Consider the following 18,652-nt stretch of genomic DNA (forward strand, 5'->3'; position numbering starts at 1 on the left):
TTTGGGACGCAGGCAGTGTATCATGACCATACACATTGTTGCTCTACTGACCTGGTCTGCCATGTTGTATCCCGGGTCGTGCTTCTCAGTCTTCACATTGGCCAGCTTCATCTCTGTCCCGGGCTCCATCTTGATGCCTTTCTCCTGCATGGTGTTGTCATCCTTGTCCAGCAGGTAGCGCAGCAGCGCGTTGTCCTTCTTCTTGGGGCTGATGGACTCCTGCTTGGTGGCCATCTCAGCCATGGTGGCAGCCATACTGTCTGGTCCTCCCTGGTCCTGCTGGCCCTGACCCAGCTCCTTCCCCGTGGCCTCAGCTGTCAGCTTGGCCAGCTCCACCGGGGACGTGCTGTTCTGGAGGAGTCTATGGAGGATCTTGTGTTTCTCCTTCAGCGAGGTGGAGTGGTTGTTCTGGCCACCTGGTCCCATCCCGGGATCCTTACAGTTGGGCTCCCCTCCCCCAGGGGCTCCGTGGGGCGAGCAGGGCTCCATGTGCTCTGACTTGTTGGTGAGTAGCTGCAGGAGCTTGGTGTGGCCCTTACTGTTGAGGAGCCTGTTCTGGGCCTCGGTTAGCTCTCCTCCTGATCCTCCAAAAGGCTTGAGGGTGTCATCTTTCGACTTCCTCTGCTCCACGTTCTCCCTCTCCTCCACATCTGGCTGGGACTGCTCCCCGTACGCTCCAAACATCTCTATCTCTCTCTCAGACGTGCAGCTGCTGCGGTTGGCCAGCTGGCTGGAGTTGAGGTTGGGGTTACTAGTGCTGCTAGCTCCACCACTACCAGGGGGACTCTGCATCTGCAGCATGCTGCCTGGCTTCCTGTCAGGTGACCCTATGGACTGCCCCTGCTGGGAGACCCCGTGGCATTCGCTGAGGGCCTGAAGGGCGTTGAGGGAGCTGTTACCAGTGTAGACACTGTGGTTGTTCCCCACCCCTGTGCTGTTACACACCCCTAGTGGAGAGTGCAGGCTGCCCGTTGGGGAGAAGGGTCCTGTGGGAAGAACGTGGGGGCAACCCGCCACACTGGGGCTCTGGCGGTGGCGTGGGGACACCATGGTACCACTGCCACTTTGACCCCCCTGAGAGGTCACACTGGGGCTGCCCTGCGACGGGCTGTTCATCCCCATCTTGAGTGCATAGTTGCTGCTACCCCGAGGAGTGGGAGAACGGTTCATAGCCCCCTGGCATCTGTAACGTCCACCCATGGTGGCCATGTTGGTATTGCTGCCAACCATTGTGTCATGTCCCCCCAACCCTGGGGACAGCCCACCCACACTGGGAGGAGTCAGTGAAGACACAGTGTTCATTGGCTGCTTCCCCATCCCCTGTCCCTGGGCAGACATGTCTGGGTTCATCCCACACATCGTCTGCTCCCTGGAAGAGGGCAAAACAAATAGACACACCGCTTTAGGGATGGAGATGGACATAAGCATAGGCTCAATCCCAAATGGCACCCTATTACCTATATAGTGAAGTGATCACAGCCCTATGGGCCCTAGTCAGAAGTAGTGCACTATAAAGGAAATAAGGTGCCATTTGGAATGCAAACATACTTAAGGAAGCCGTTTTCAGTCATTCTGGCTAAACTATAGAAAAGCATAAAATGGCATTCACTGTCAACGTTCTCCTTTCACACAGTACTACTTCCATGACGGACACTGATAAAAGATAATGTAGGCGAATAACTAAAGTTCCCTCCTATGAGACAGCGCAAACTCAAATGCCAGTGCAGTCTCCAGTCCACAGCTATAACGCAGTACGCACCGAGCGGGCTTTAGCAGCTTCAGGCACAGTTAAAAACACAAAGGCGTCATTGTGCACGGCACTGAAGCAACATTATGAGTTTCAGAATTAGACAAGAAAGCGCCAAGTTTGCAGTTGATCCACTCATTCTCAACAACAGTCCTGTTATTGTTTCCTGTTCCTGTCGAGCTCTGCCCCAAGGCCGCCAGATAAACGGGTGAAACACTGGGGTTGCTTCCGAAATGGCACCCTATTTCCTTGAGTGCCACTACTTCAGAGTGCACCTCACAGAGCTCTCGTCAAAAGCAGTGCACTATACAGGGAATAGGGTGCCATTTATTAGCTGTGGCAAGGGATGAACTGAGCCACCGTTGTGTGGATGCACCCATAGAAACAGAATCAGTAGAACGGCCCAGGGTCCATGTCAATGGCTGCTGAGGCCCAAACATTGGGGGTTGAACTAGAGCAGGGGTCGTCAACCTTCTCTTGCCCAGGGACCCCCTCCCAGGCAAACCAGTGACCCCAAACATACGTTAGCATTTTTTATGTCATGACTTATCAGGTTAATGATAATTGCAAGGTAATCAACATTTTAAAAAGGAATAGATTTGGAAGATAATGTAGGGAGGGAAAAATAATGACACTATAATAATTGTAAACAGTAATATTGCCGATTAGCTGGAAAAGTAACTCCAAACACATTTTCGCTAAGAGCAGCTGTTTAAACAAATGTTAGTCATTTGTCCAATTCAAGAAAGCTTACATACACTACCATTCAAAAGTTTGGGATCACTTAGAAATGTCCTTGTTTTTGAAAGAAAAGCACATTTTTGTCCATTAAAATAACAAAATTATCAGAAATAAAGTGTATACATTGTTAATGACTATTGTAGCTGGAAACAGCTGATTTTGAATGGAATATCTACATAGGTGTAGAGGCCCATTACCACCAACCATCCCTCTTGTGTTCCAATGGCACGTTGTGTTAGCTAATCCAAGTTTATCATTTTAAAAAGGCTAATTGATTATTAGAAAACCCTCCTGTTAGCACAGCTGAAAACAGTTGTTCTGAATAAGAAGCAATAAAACTGGCCTTTAGACTAGTTGAGTATCTGGTGCATCAGCATTTGTGGGTTCGATTACAGGCTCAAAATGGCTAGAAATAAAGAACTTTCTTCTGAAACTCATCAGTCTATTCTTGTTCTGAGAAATTAAGGCTATTCCATGAAAGAAATTGCCAAGAAACTGAAGATCTCGTGCAACGATGTGTACACAGAACAGCGCAAACTGGCGCTAACCAGAATAGAAAGAGGAGTCGGAGGCCCCGGTGTCCAACTGAGCAAGAGGACAAGTACATTTGTGTGTCGAGTTTGAGAAACAGACGTCTCACAAGTCCTCAACTGGCAGCTTAATTAAATAGTACCCGCAAAACACCAGTCTCAACGTCAAGTGAAGATGCGACTCTGGGATGCTGTCTTTTTAGGCAGCGTTGCAAAGAAAAATCCATACTTCAGACATGCCAATAAAAAGAAAAGTTTAAGATTGGCAAAATAACAGAGACACTGGACAGAGGAACTCTGCCTATAAGGCCAGCATCCCGGAGTCACCTCTTCACTGTTGACATCGAGACGGGTGTTTTGCGGGTGTTTTGCGGGTTCTATTTAATGGATCTGCCAGTTGGACTTCAGGAGTCTTTTTTTTTTTACAGTAGTGCATATCATATACTCCAGTGAGTGTAATTGACTCCAGTTAGTGTTATTTGAACTACAGTTGAAGTCAGGCGTTTACATACACCGTAGACTAATATATTTAAACTCAGTTTGACAATACCTGACATTTAAGCCTAGTAAAAATTCCCTGTCTTAGGTCAGGTAGGATCACCACTTTACTTTAAGAATGTGAAATGTCAGAATAATAGTAGACAGAATGATTTAATTCCGCTTTTATTTCTTTCATCACATTCCCAGTGGGTCAGAAGTTCACATACACTCAATTAGTATTTGGTAGCATTGCCTTTAAATTGTTGGGTGAAACATTTTGGGTAGCCTTCCACAAGCTTCCCACAATAAATTGGGTGAATTTTGGCCCATTCCTCCTGACAGAGCTGGTGTAACTGAGTCAGGTTTGTAGGCCTCCTTGCTCACACACGCTTTTTCAGTTCTGTCCACAAATCTTCTATAAGATTGTGGTCAGGGCTTTGTGATGACCACTCCAATACCTTGACTTTGTTGTCCTTAAGCCATTTTGCCGCAACTTAGGAAGTATGCTTGGGGTCATTGTCCATTTGGAAGATCCATTTGACATCAAGCTTTAACTTCCTGACTGATATATTGAAGCAACATCTCAAGACATCCACATAATCTTCTTACCTCATGATGCCATCTATTTTGTGAAGTGCACCAGTCCCTCCTGCAGCAAAGCACCCCCACAACATGATGCTGCCACCCCCGTGCTTCACGGTTGGGATGGTGTTCTTCGGCTTGCAAGCCTCCCCCTTTTTCCTCCAAACATAATGATGGTCATTATGGCCAAACAGTTCTATTTTTGTTTCATCAGACCAGAGGACATTTCTCCAAAAAGTACGATCTTTGTCCCCATGTGCAGTTGCAAACCGTAGTCTGGCTTTTTTAATGTCGGTTTTGGAGCAGTGGCTCCTTCCTTGCGGACCGGCCTTTCAGGTTCTGTTGATATAGGACTAGTTTTACTGTGGATATAGATACTTTTGTACCCGTTTCCTCCAGCATCTTCACAATGTCCTTTGCTGTTCTTCTGAGATTGATTTACACTTTTTGCACCAAAGTTCGTTCATCTCTAGGAGACAGAACGCGTCTCCTTCCTGACTGGTATGACGGCTGCATGGTCTATTGGTCTATTGGTCTACTTGCGTACTATTGTTTGTACAGATGCACATGGTACCTTCGGGCATTTGGAAATTGCTCCCAAAGATGAACCAGACTTGGAGGTCTACAATTTTAGCTGACTTCTTTAGATTTTTCCATGATGTCAAGCAAAGAGGCACTGAGTTTAAAGGTAGGCCTTGAAATACATCCACAGGTACACCTCCAATTGACTCAAATTATGTCAATTAGCCAATCAGAAGCTTCTAAAGCCATGACATCATTTTCTGGAATTTTCTGAACTATTTAAAGGCAGTCAACTTAGTGTATGTAAACTTCTGACCCATTGGAATTGTGATACAGTGAATTATAAAATGAAATAATCTGTCTGTAAACAATTGTTGGAAAAATGACTTATGTTATGCACGAAATAGATGTCCTAACCGACTTGCCAAAATTATAGTTTGTTAACAAGAAATTGGTGGAGTGGTTGAAAAACAAGTTAATGACTCCAACCTAAGTGAAAGTAAACCTCAGACTTCAACTGTATATTAGGAGTTGTGAAATGAAGCTGACATCATTAGAAATAATATATTCTTATTTTCTACTGTAGATAACTAACAAAAATATTGTTTATGTTGTTGCAAGCAATAGAACTAAAGACAATGAAATAAAAACATTCACATTTTTTATATTTTCGCAGCTCCCCCTGCAGTACCTCCGTGACCCCTGGTTGAATAACCCTGAACTAGAGAGAGGTGGTGTTCAGGGGAGACGTACCTCTGGAGGATGTGGAGGGACATGTAGAGCTGAGGTTCGTTGGTGGCAGGGGAGCGCACCAGCTTGCTCTTGGTGTGAGCCGACACAATGGTACCGTCGGACAGGGAGAAGCGATACAGAGGGCTGAACGCATGGCCCTGTCTCAGGACTGGAGGGAGAGGGATGGAGAGAGTGAGATATGGGGGAGAGCGATGTAATGACATGCTTTCAAATTTGGGCATTCATCAACTGAGGATCAAAGGCCTAGAGAACCCGTGAGATGTACCTTCTTGCTGATGCTTTTTGGCAAATGACATCTCCCCGTCGTTCTGCAGGTGGAACATTTGGATACATCTCCTGACCAGGTCCTCCCAGCCTGGCTTCATGGAGGCTCTCAGCAGACTGGTGTCCAGCGACGTGATCTTACCTAAGATTGCAATGCTAAGTTAGTTTCCCCAGCTTCAATCAATGAAACTTCATTTTATTAATACATTAGCATGTTGTCACAAAGTGCTTTACAATTACCCTGCCAAAAACCCAAACAGCAAGCAAAAAGAAGCACAATGCTTCATTGCATTGTCTTACGTCAGATCGCATCACTCCTACGCGACGCTCGTCCCTCAACCCATCTTTCTTGTAGGACGTGGAACTCAGCTCTAAATCTAGATTATGCTCATCTGCCCAACACTAGTTCTTAATTCTGAAAATCACTCCACTCTCGGAAGTTATGACGCACTAGCGATTACGACAAACCATGCTGCAACTAGCAGCCTAGTGCAAGCTTGTTTGAATGGCCATACAGTAGCTAATTTGCCAGCTTGTTGATTAAGTTGTAAGGCACCAAAGTTATGGGACTGTTCTCAAAAATCAGCATCTGATAGCTGGAACTGTGCCTCGCTACTTTGTATCATTTGGCCAATGCGATAACATAGCAGAGAGCAGTCAGCTCTGCTGTAGAACTCGGTGCACTAATCACAACAGGTATCATGAAGACTCTGTGCATTAGCTAGAATTTCACAATGCTTAGTGGGCGTATTCAACATTGAGTATGTGAATTGGCATCGTTACCATTGATTTGAAACCGGTTCAGCCAGCAAGCAGACACGTTGGCCAATTTTTGTGCACATTTTGAATTTCATAAATACTGATTCTACCACCACAAAACACCTCACCTAGACTTGGATTTAGATAGTGAAGAAGTGCTCATGAAAAAAGTTACAGGTTCATAGTTTTTGGTAAGATTCACTCTGACTCTTGAGGATGAAAGGGGGTTCAGTGGACGATATCACCTTGGTAACATTTTCAAAAGTTAGGACAGCATATTGTAGACAGACTTCTTTTTAGCTATCCCATACTTGCAAGTTATCAGACAAACGGCCTTCTGACATGAGACAATGGCTTCATTGCGCATAGGCTATTCAACTGGTGTCAGAATTGTGATCTAATGTAGATTTCAAGCAAACATTGAATGCGAATGATGAAACTCTGAGACCCAACCCACAGAGGTGATGAGACTTAGTGGTAGTTGTCCCCTACCTTGGAGATCCTGCCTGGTGGTAAAGCTCTCGTATGTTGGGAGCATGGGCCTCTCTTTGACAGGAACCCTTCGTGCTACACAGATCAGGCAAGACTGGAAATCTTTACAAAGAGAACCAAAAACAAACATATTAAAACCTTTACCTAGAAGTAGCCCAAGTTCATGAACATGACCTCCAACTTATCCTCTTGGTTGGAGGCGGTAGGTGATACAACTTGGCGATGTTCAGTTCACACCCTGCCTCAACTCTCCTGGCTACTGTCCTTACTCAATATCAACACGTCTCCATTGAATTTGAAGCTATGATGCGGTTTCAATGTCAAAATACATTTTTTGGTTGCAGAATATCTTGGAAGCAGTGGTGGATGGACGGCGGTACTAAAATTAGACAACATATTTCCCTGGGAGCTCCAAGGGAGAGGAGGAAGTGGCAGACACTAATTAGACGTCCCATGGTCCTCTCTGAGGATGCGTCTGACGGATGACAGGAATCTAAAGGAGGACAGGACACTGGAGAGACGGAGATGAACGGAGAGGAAAGACACCCAACCCCACAGAGCTGTATTCACTAGGAACGAACAGAAACAAACAGCCCGAAAAGAGGGACTACCTGCACATGTCCAATAAGGAAAGCTGGTTTTTCCATTGTAAAATGTTTTGCACTAATGAACGCGAGTCTACGATTTCTGTCCAAACCAAAGCTTCCACACTCCAATATGGCTGACCACAAAGTGTATTCTTGTGATAAGCATACTAATAATAGCATCTAAAATTTGAAAAACTCTAAAACAAATCATTTTAGGAATGTAGAGTGTAGTGCTCTTGAAGAGCACATGTAACATGTGACACAAACATATTAATGTTCCATGTTGGAACTCAGATAGAAGACATCATTCCAAGAGTTCAGCATTAACCCCTCATGGGAAGACAGGGGAGTGGATAACTGATCATAAAGGTACTTCATGATGACAGTAAACATCCTTTTTCTTTTATTCACCTCTTTTATGTCAATCATTGAATTTTCTTTAGTTTTCAACTCAAGTTTGATTTGATGGTAAACAAAGATTTATGTACCTTCTCCCTCCTCTTTGATGGACTTTGGCTCGGACACAGCGAAACACTGCATGGTCTCATACTTCTGCTGCACCTCCTGGTCCTGGGGCTCCTGCTCACCTCCCTCCCAGGGCCCGTGGGGGTTGACCAGCATGCGGCAGTTAAACGTGTGGCTATTCCTGTTGGGATTCTCACTGGACCGCGGTGCTCTGCAGTTCACTAGGGGGCACACACAGTGGGCAAAAGGTCAAAACGATCAACTTACTGTCCCCATTGGCACCGAATATCAAATCATAATTTCCTGTCTCATTCATGACTGACTCATTCACTGGCGATCTAAAACCTTCTTAAAGAAGGTATGACAGCAACCCATGCTTTGGATTTGTTTACCTGGCCACTGTTTCAAATGCTATTTTTTTTAGCATTTGTGACACAAATCCAATGCAAGGCAATGGTACCTATATTAGCATTTTCACACTTCATGTTCAACTCAATTAAATTACTTATAGATGATTTAGACATTAATCGCAAAAGTGTATATATTTGATGGGTCACAGTGCGTGTGAGTGGGTACATCTCAACTCACCCAGGGACTTGGGCAGCAGTGATAGATTGATAAAGGAGTGAGAGAAAGGTGTAGTATAACTCACCGAGGGACTTGGGCAGAAGGTTCTTGATGAACTCTGCGTGGTCTCCTACGTGCAGGACGCTGTAGACGCTGGTGTTCATCAGCTCCTCCTGGTTATACTGCAGGTACTGGGTCACGTTCTCCGACACAAACACAATGTTCCCCTCCATGTTCACCACAAAGAAGAACCCGTCCAGCGCCTGTGGAGGAAGACATTGGGAGAAGATGAGGTTTATTAGAAGAAAAAGACTTAACTGATACATACAAGACAGAAATGTGTATTTTGATATACACAAAAACACCCATTAGGTCGGCTAGGGAGTAGAGGAAGAAGGTTATTAGTGAATTGACAGAAACTATAAACAGATTATCGAAAATGGGAGAAACATCAGCTACCTTTGGTATATTCAGGGTTGTTATCTATTGTGTCCCAAATGATGTTCTATTCCCTATATAGTGCACATCTATGGACCAGAGTCCTATGAGGCCTGGACAGTAGTGCATAGGGAATAGGGTACCATTTGGGATGCAAGCATGGTGTTGATCCAGGGTCTGGGTTCCAATGGGTTAAGAGGAGATTTATGTGATATTACTGAGCCATTAGCCAAAGTGTTCTTAGAGCCATTACAGTGAGGATACAAAATAGAGAGCCATCATCTACGGAATATTATAATAATAATAATTTTTTAAACATCCGTATGTATCCATTACAAAGAGAAAAGGGCATAAGAAGTTAAGTTCCACACAACATTATAGTCAATTACGGCTGAGCAGCACAAAGCTACCATACTAAAGACATGCTTCGAGATCAAAACATTAGCAGGTAATGATCGGACGTAAAATGGGCTAGCTAACAGCATGTGAAAAGTGAGTCTTAGTTCCAAATGGCACCTTATTTCCTTTATAGTGCACTACTTTTTACCAGGGCCCATAGGCTTCTGGTCCAAAGTAGTGCATGATATATATGGAATAGGATGTCATTTGGGATGCATCGTGGGCTTCATCATTAAGACGGCACGCAAGTCGGACAGTCAAGTCGGAATATAACCATACAGTATAACCATGCATTACTGCATAGCGCACCGACTCAACTGAGAGCATTGTGTATCAACAGGCTCATCATCCTCAGTGAACTAAATAGCTTAGAGAAAAAGAAGTCTCAGCCAGAGACAGTGTGTGTGTGTGTGTGTGTCTCTCTTAGGACGGGAGAGTGTATACAAGACAGCTAGGCCATTAAATGCATTCCCTGAGCCTAAGCCTGTAATCGCTTATTCTGGCCTAGCAACAATTCACTGTCATATTAGTGGGTTTGGGTTGTACACAATGTAACTAAACTGCAATGACAAATGGGCCAAACTAGGGTAAAACTATGCTTGAAACACTAACATGATTAAAATAGGAATACTCTTCCTCTCTCAACGTGCTTTAGCCATGGTGCTACAGCAGCTATTCTGTGTGCAATAGAAAACACAGTTGGAACTCCACATAGACAGAAACGGGTTTTAAAAGCTATGATTTCGGGTAAATCGCCTGTCCTCTTGGCAGCTACAGAGAGGTTTCTCAGAGTTTGCTTTATGGCCCATGGTTGGTTACCGCCAGGACTGATGAGTAATCCTCTCCTCCACCACGTCAGCAGCCCGGCTGTGAATTGTCCCTGCTCCCAACCTGCACCACTTCAAACAGCGCGGACAACCGGACGCAGCAGTTATATTTAGAGTCTACTGTGTCAATGCCATGACGTAGGCCATTTCAAATGGCACCCTATTCACTATGTGGGGAATAGGGTGCCATTTGGGACGCAGACACTGTCTGAATGCAGAAACGTATGAGCCAGAGGGAGAATAAATACCCACTGACAACAGATTAGACAGAACTGGAGAATAACACTGGCAGCCACTCGCTGATTACCACTTTCCCTGCTTATAGATAGAGGGACCCCTCTGTCTGTCGTCAAATGAGGACCAGGCTAGTGCATTGGTGAACAACTTGTCCTGACGAAGACCCAGTTTTGAGTCTAAATGTTGTCTTATTACACTTTTTGGGAGCATTATACCAGTGTGAGGATTGACTTTTTCTTCTATCGTGCATTACCAAACTTGCAGGGGCGTTAGCTACAACCCTATGCAGGGGGAGTTATACAACCTTACATATTTTAAATGTGTCGATTTCACAAGTCCTGCTAATCATGTGACTTGTGTGTGTTCAAGGTAAAGGATCACATGATCCAAAGTGAGTCGGTGTTGTGAATAGTGTGCATTGCTCACACCCACCTCGAGCATCATTGGTCCAAGAGCGTCTTTGTCAATAACACTTTGGCCTGTTGACGAGACGTGTGCTTTCTGTACCTCCTCTGCATTGGTAGTAGTTGTTTTCTCTGCAGGGTTGGAGAGAGGGGAGGGAGAGAGTGAGGGGGGAGAGGGAGGTTGTTAGACATGTTTCACTAGTTAACATGTAATCGCGTCAGCCCCAGCACAGCCATTGGAAAGGGAGTGTTGTGTTGAAAGAAACAACAACATAATTTCCCATTAAAAAAAAGTATTTTTAAAAGTCTCCCACAGTCTATACCTAGCCAAGTGCAAACAGTAAACCACCATACTGTTGATGTACTTGGGAATGTGTGTGTTGACTTAAATACCAGTGTGCATCATTGAGTGTTTGGATATTGTATTAATGCCTCAATAGGCCCGTCCGTCCCATCCAGTCATCCTCCCCTCCGGAGCTCCTCTTCCCCCCTCCCATATTTCTCCCTTTCTCTCCCTCGTACTGTGGTGTCATTGGTTGGTGCCACTAGAGTCAAGCTGTCCTCTGTCTGTCTCAATAGGGTACATAGCTGACATTCCTGTCCACCAACTACCACTACATTAACTGTAGCAAAAATTTTAGAATCCTTGATTAATTCTCAGCTAAGATCTTTTTGAACTACAAATTGGTATTCTAAACTCAGGGGTGGAAGTAACAAATTACAACTACTCACGTTCCTGTAATTGAATAGCTTTTCTGTGTACTTTCAAAACCATCCATTACAGAGTACAATCAAAAAAAAAAAAAGGATACACATCATGGCAAGCATAAAGTTTGCACCTTTTGTAGCAGCTAGAACTGTTCATTTGTTCGTCAGTGACAAGTAACATGACCAGATGGACCAATACAATTCCATTTCATGCATTGCGCCAAAACGGCCCAATCACAGCTGTGTATGCAAACCAAATGAAGATCGATAGCAGGATTTTCTAGCAGTAAAAAAAAAAAAAAAGTAGCCATGTGCCATGAAAAAAAAAAGGTTTCCTAATCAACTTGAAAAATAAATGGAGCCTAACGAGATTGAGCAGGTTCAGGAGACGACACACAGAGACCAAGCCAGTGGCCGGGTCTTCTGAAGACCATGAGGAAGGAAATCCCTGGCCAAATCTCAAAGAACACTTCAGCTTCAAACAGAGAACAAGGTGTATTTATGGAATCTAAGCTCTGCTTACCAAAGATGGTGGAGGTGGCTGCCTACAAAAACTCTGTCAAACTTGAGGAAACATGTAAATGGTACTAAAAGTAAAGTTCTAAATATATGTTATCGCCATGGATGGCGTTTGTTATGTAAACTATGTAGCTAACAAAGTGTTGCTACTAGCCAGTTGCATTCAATCTGTAGCATAATGCTAATGTTAGCTAGCTCATCCTGTTGCTAACTAGTTAAAAGCTAAACCTGACCAACATCTTTACACAGCTGAAGGAACTATAAGCTGTAGAGCGCGCTACTACCGCATTGACATTATGGTAGCTAGTAACCTCAGCAAAAAAAAAGAAAAACGTCCCTTTTTCAGGACCCTGTCTTTCAAAGATAATTTGTAAAAATTATCCAAAACTTAAAAGATCTTCTTTGTAAAGGGTTTAAACACTGTTTCCCATGCTTGTTCATTGAACCATAAACAATTAATGAACATGCACCTGTGGAACGGTCGTTAAGACACTAACAGCTTACAGACGGTAGGCAATTAAGGTCACAGTTATGAAAACTTAGGACACTAAAGAGGCCTTTCTACTGACTCTGAAAAACACCAAAAGAAAGATGCCCAGGGTCCCTGCTCATCTGTGTGAATGTGCCTTATGCCTCCTTGCAGCATGCCTGAGGACTGCAGATGTGGCCAGGGCAATACATTGCAATGTCTGTACTGTGAGACGCCCAAAAGAGCACTACAGGGAGACAGGATGGACAGCTGATCGTCCTCGCAGTGGCAGACCACATGTAAAACCTGCACAGGATTGGTACACCCCCGAACATCACACATGCAGGACAGGTACAGGATGGCAACAACAACTACCCGAGTTACACCAGGAACGCACACTCTCTCCATTAGTGCTCAGACTCTCCGCAATAGGCTGAGAGAGGCTGGACTGAGGGCTTGTAGGCTTGTTCTAAGGCAGGTCCTCACCAGACATAACCGGCAACAACGTCGCCTATGGGCACAAACCCACTGTCGCTGGACCAGACAGGTCTGGCAAAAAGTCCTCTTCAATGACGAGTCACGGTTTTGTCTCACCAGGGGTGATAGTCAGATTTGCGTTTATCGTCAAAGGAATGAGCGTTACGAGGCCTGTACTCTGGAGCAGGATCGATTTGGAGGTGGAGGGTCCGTCATGGTCTGAGGCGGTGTGTCACAGCATCATCGGACTGAGCTTGTTGTCGTTGCAGGCACCCAACGCTGCACATTACAGGGAAGACATCCTCCTCCCTGATGTGGTACCCTTCCTGCAGGCTCATCCTGACATGACCCTCCAGCATGACAATGCCACCAGCCACACAAGTCCAATCTGTGCGTTATTTCCTGCAAGACAAGAATGTCAATGTTCTGCCATGGCCAGCGAAGAGCCCAGATCTCAATCCCATTGAGCACGTCTGGGACCTGTTGGATTGGAGGGTGAAGGCTAGGGCCATTCCCCCCAGAAATGTCCGAGAACTTGCAGGTGGAAGAGGGGGTAACATCTCACAGCATGAACTGGCAAATCCGGTGCAGTCCCGCTCCCGGGTGGCGCAGTGCTAGCTGTGCCACTAGAGACTCTGGGTTCGAGCCCAGGCTCTGTCGCGGGAGGCCCATGGGGCGGCACACAATTGGCCTAGCGTTGTCCAGGTTAGGGAGGGTTTGGCCGGTAGGGAAATCCTTGTCTCATCGCGTACTAGCGACTCCTGTGGCGGGCCGGGCGCAGTGCATGCTAACCAAGGTTGCCAGGTGCACGGTGTTTCCTCCGACACATTGGTGCGGTTGGCTTCCGGGTTGGATGGCGCTGTGTTAAGAAGCAGTGCGGCTTGGTTGGGTTGTGTATCGGAGGACGCATGACTTTTGACCTTCGTCTCTCAAGCCCGTACGGGAGTTGTAGCGATGAGACAAGATAGTAGCTACTAAACAATTGGATACCACGAAATTCTGGAGAAAAAGGGGTAAAATGCACAAAAAAAAAAAAAGAGGTTCTACTTGACTCAAGATTCCATGATGGCAGAATAGACGGATGCACGGTTAATACAATTTTAAAACACATTTCTTGGTAGCCCAAAAAATATTACTATCAGGTTGTAAATCACAGCTGGCCTTGTACATCGTTTGCTGCCTCCACCCAGTCAGTAAGCACGGTTGGTTTCAATGACAAAAATGGACGAATGTAACTAAGGCAGAGATTGATTTTATTGACAAACTAGCAAGGGCAATAATCACAAGTCAGTTATACCATGGCTAATAAGCTAGCATATCCATTTATCTAGCAAGCTAAAAACCCGGAGCCTAACATTAGCTAGCTCCTGGGAGGATGTCATGTCATCAAAAGAGTGACCGACTCCCCCCCCCCCCCCATATTATTTTCCGTGGCTACAGCTAGACATGCAGGTGTCACTTGGTTAGCAAGGAAGAAATGTGAATCGCTTTTCTAGATAGCCATTCTAAACTTGATCGACTGTTCTTCAGTTAGCATCTCTTGCATTCGTAAATTCACTGTGGATATCTACTCCAATTTCAGAGCACTGGGTTTATTTCAAGGCCTGAGTGTGCCAGAACGCAAAATAACTGAGTAATATAGGAATGCGCAAAACCTGCTGAATATGACCGGTGTCAGTAAACGTTGGCAAAAAAAAAGTCTTTGCCAGTGTTGCCAGCAGCACAGTTAGTCACTATCGCTCTAGATAACATGTAGAGGCAGCCTAACCAACTCTGCTGGGGCGGCAGGTAGCCTAGTGGTTAGAGCGTTGGGCCAGTAACCGAAAGGTTGCAAAATCAAATCCACGAGCTGACAAGGTAAAAATCTGTCGTTCTGCCCCTGAACAAGGCACTGTTCCTAGGCCGTCTTCGTAAATAATTATTTGTTCTTAACCGGACTTGCTTAGTTAAATAGGAGGTTAAGGATAGGTTAGGAGGTAAAAAAAGAACACAAAAAAACATCCAAAACTTGAAGCAAAGTTTGCTGCAGGAGAGACTGGTGCACTTCCTCCATCATGAGGAGGAAAATTATGCGGATGTATTAAAGAAACATCTCATGACATCAGTCAGGAAATGGGTCTTCCAAAGTTGTGGCAAAATGGCTTAAGGACAACAAAGTCAAGGTATTGGAGTGGCCATCACAAAGCCAGGACCTCAATCCCATAGAAAATGTGTGGGCAGAACTGAAATGTTGCTTCAATATATCCACAGAATTTTCCTCCTCTTTAGTGAAGTGCACCAGACAATGACGGCCACGGAACAGTGCCTTGTTCAGAACGACAGATTTGTTTTACCTTGTCAACTCGGGGACATGATCATGCAACCTTTCGGTTACTAGTCCAACGCTCTAACCACTAGGCTAGAAGCCTCCCCCTTTTCCTCCAAACATAAATGGTCATTATGGCCAAACAGTTCCATTTTTGTTTCATCAGACCAGAGGACATTTCTCCAAAAAGTAATATCTTTGTCCCCATGTGCAGCTGCAAACCATTTTTTATGACAGTTTTGGAGCAGTTGCTTCTTCCTTGCTGAGCGGCCGTTCAGGTTATGTCGATATAGGACTCGTTTTACTGTGGATATAGATACTTTTGTACCCGTTTTCTCCAGCATCGTCACCAGGTCCTTTGCTGTTGTTCTGGGATTGATTTGCACTTTTTGCACCAAAGTACGTTCATCTCTAGGAGACAGAACGCGTCTCCTTCCTGAGTGGTATGACGGCTGCGTGGTCCTATGGTGTTTATACTTGCGTACTATTGTTTGTACAGATGAACGTAGTACCTTCAGACATTTGGGAAAAAATATTCTGTGGTCTTGGCTGATTTATTTTGTGTCAAGCAAAGAGGCACTGAGTTTGAAGGTAGGCCTTGAAATAAATCCACATATACACCTCCAATTGACTCAAATTATATCAATTAGCCTAACAGAAGCTTCTAAAGCCATGACATCATTTTCTGGAATTGTCCAAGCTGTTTAAAGGCACAGTCAACTTAGTGTATGTAAACTTCTGACCCACTGGAATTGTGATTTATAAGTACAGTGAATTACAAGTGCAATAATCTGTCTGTAAATAATTGTTGGAAAAATTACTTGTGTCATGCACAAAGTAGATGTCCTAACCGACTTCCCAAAACTATAGTTTGTTAACAAGAAAATTGTGGAGTTGTTGCAAAACGAGTTATTGACTCCAACCTAAGTGTATGTAAACTTCCGACTTCAACTGCATAATTAATACAATAGGCCGTCTCTCTCCCTCTCTCCTAGTTTCCTCTGAGTCTTACATCACATTGCTCATCATTATATAATCCAGTCAGTGAATAACAGCCTGCTTTTCATTATCATCAAGAAGAGTGTCTCATCTGATCTTCCACTGTGTGTGCGTGCGCATCTGCTCGGCTGTTGTCTGCCCTTCAAGCAGACACAGACACACAACGCAGCTGACTGAAATACACGTGCAGTCCTGCTCGCTCACACACACACACACACATGAAATGTACATTAAGTGTGGTATTTTGAAGAAAGCAAGTGATTGTGTGCTTACAATGGAGGGGAATTAACTCAATATTAGAAAAGGGTCAATAAAGTCAAATAAAGCCTTACCCTGCTCTTTTATTTGACGAATCTGCTTCACAGTTTCTTTCAAGATTGCACATTTGTCCGGCTTGACATTGAAGTTGTCAATGTCATTGATGTTTGCAAAGATCAACTCCGCCAGTTCTTCAATGTATTTGTTTTCATGCTCCCGGTTTGGTTTTTCCATGCTCCTCTTGGGGCTGTGGAGACAGAGAGGTAAGACAACCGACAACCCAGGGCAAGTGAACAACACTGATTAGGAAAAATACTTTCACAGCAATATGTCTTTTTATCAAAACTTAAGCAAGCAATTTAGATAGCCTATACATGTACTTAAGATTAATAGATGGCAAGAAAGAAAAAAACATGTAATTCTGTATTCTGTCATTGCACGATGGCACCCTATTCCTGGTCACCATAGCATCTCCCACCTGAAGCACACGCTGCAGCAGGTATATCTCTCTAGTCACCCCCAAAACCAATTATTTCTTTGGCCGCCTCTCCTTCCAGTTCTCTGCTGCCAATGACTGGAACGAACTACAAACAACTCTGAAACTGGAAACACTTATCTCCCTCACTAGCTTTAAGCACCAACTGTCAGAGCAGCTCACAGATTACTGCACCTGTACATAGCCCACCTATAATTTAGCCCAAACAACTACCTCTTTCCCAACTGTATTTAATTTTTATTTATTTATTTATTTTGCTCCTTTGCACCCCATTATTTTTTATTTCTACTTTGCACATTCTTCCATTGCAAAACTACCATTCCAGTGTTTTACTTGCTATATTGTATTTACTTTGCCACCATGGCCTTTTTTGCCTTTACCTCCCTTCTCACCTCATTTGCTCTCATCGTATATAGACTTGTTTATACTGTATTATTGACTGTATGTTTGTTTTACTCCATGTGTAACTCTGTGTCGTTGTATGTGTCGAACTGCTTTGCTTTATCTTGGCCAGGTCGCAATTGTAAATGAGAACTTGTTCTCAACTTGCCTACCTGGTTAAATAAAGGTGAAATAAAATAAATACATTCTCTACAAAGTGCAATTATTTTGATCACGTTGTGATCAAAACTAGTGCACTAAATAGGGAATAGGGTATCCATCTCCGTATGACCTGTGTATAACCTGACTGCTGAATGACCTTCTAGAACTTTCCAACGGAAATGGATCCGTAACTAAGTTTGTGTTGAGGCGTAGGTGTGCGCACACATATTGGAGAGGTATCTGTAAGAGCCCTAATTAAAAGTAGTGCACTATATAGGGGGAATAGGATGCCATTTGCGACGCATACTATGGTTGTGTGTGTTTGACAGCTGATCTTACCTGGGCCCCAGGAGATCCGGGCCACATTCTTTCCGCTTCAGAGACTCTCCCCTGGCAGCAGGGTCGGGGGTGTTGTCCCCCGCACTACTCATCTTCAGCAAATATCACCAACTACAGAAAGAGAGAGCAGAAGACACCATTAAGGCTCAAGCCTGACGAAGACCTTCAGGTTGAAACGTTGCAATAAACCTCTGGAGCATTAATCAGTATACGGGTATCTACCAATTAGAGGTTGACCGATTAATCTGGATGGCTGATTAAATAGGGCCGATTTCATGTTTTCATAAATCGTAAATCTGTATTTTTGGGTGCCGATTTTTATACCTTTATTTAACTAGGCAAGTCAGTTAAGAACACATTCTTATTTTCTATGACGGCCTAGGAACAGTGGGTTAACGGCCTTGTTCAGGGGCAGAACGACAGATTTTCACCTTGTCAGCTCAGTGGATCCAATCTTGCAACCGTACAGTTAACTAGTCCAACGCTCTAACCATTGCACTCCACAAGGAGCCTGCCTGTTACGCGAATGCAGTAGAAGCAAAGGTAAATTGCTAGCTAACAAACAGCAAACAGAACTCTTTCATTGTACCCAGTATGTGTGGATGGCAACTAGGCTGACATTCAGGTCCTGCATTGGCTGATACTTGAAAAGTAACAATAAGAGATCTGTCAACAACAAGGGGCTGTGAACTATTGGTTTGTTCAGATCTCCATTTGCTATTGCTGAAGCAGTAGCTATTCTTCT

At 44.3% G+C, this 18,652-nt stretch overlaps 1 protein-coding gene across 8 annotated transcripts in view; it reads right to left on the minus strand.

The window, feature by feature from the left end:
- Nucleotides 1-18,652, minus strand: part of LOC109871702 (nuclear receptor coactivator 2-like) — a 52,387-nt gene that overhangs the window by 19,967 nt on the left and 13,768 nt on the right. For all 8 annotated transcript variants that reach the window (XR_004205752.1, XR_004205751.1, XM_031806730.1 and 5 more), the window contains 9 exons: nucleotides 17,908-18,018; nucleotides 16,604-16,776; nucleotides 10,823-10,926; nucleotides 8,575-8,752; nucleotides 7,946-8,143; nucleotides 6,871-6,972; nucleotides 5,621-5,761; nucleotides 5,356-5,503; nucleotides 52-1,369 (listed from right to left, as the gene is read on the minus strand). Coding sequence is in view for 6 of the 8 variants with exons in the window: in XM_031806730.1 (XP_031662590.1) it covers nucleotides 52-1,369; nucleotides 5,356-5,503; nucleotides 5,621-5,761; nucleotides 6,871-6,972; nucleotides 7,946-8,143; nucleotides 8,575-8,752; nucleotides 10,823-10,926; nucleotides 16,604-16,776; nucleotides 17,908-17,999 (2,454 nt within the window). In the remaining 2 variants the exon portion in view is untranslated. The remainder of the gene's footprint in view (nucleotides 1-51; nucleotides 1,370-5,355; nucleotides 5,504-5,620; nucleotides 5,762-6,870; nucleotides 6,973-7,945; nucleotides 8,144-8,574; nucleotides 8,753-10,822; nucleotides 10,927-16,603; nucleotides 16,777-17,907; nucleotides 18,019-18,652) is intronic.

This window comes from Oncorhynchus kisutch, linkage group LG27 (assembly GCF_002021735.2).
Source record: "Oncorhynchus kisutch isolate 150728-3 linkage group LG27, Okis_V2, whole genome shotgun sequence".
Classification (NCBI taxonomy): Eukaryota; Metazoa; Chordata; class Actinopteri; order Salmoniformes; family Salmonidae; genus Oncorhynchus; species Oncorhynchus kisutch.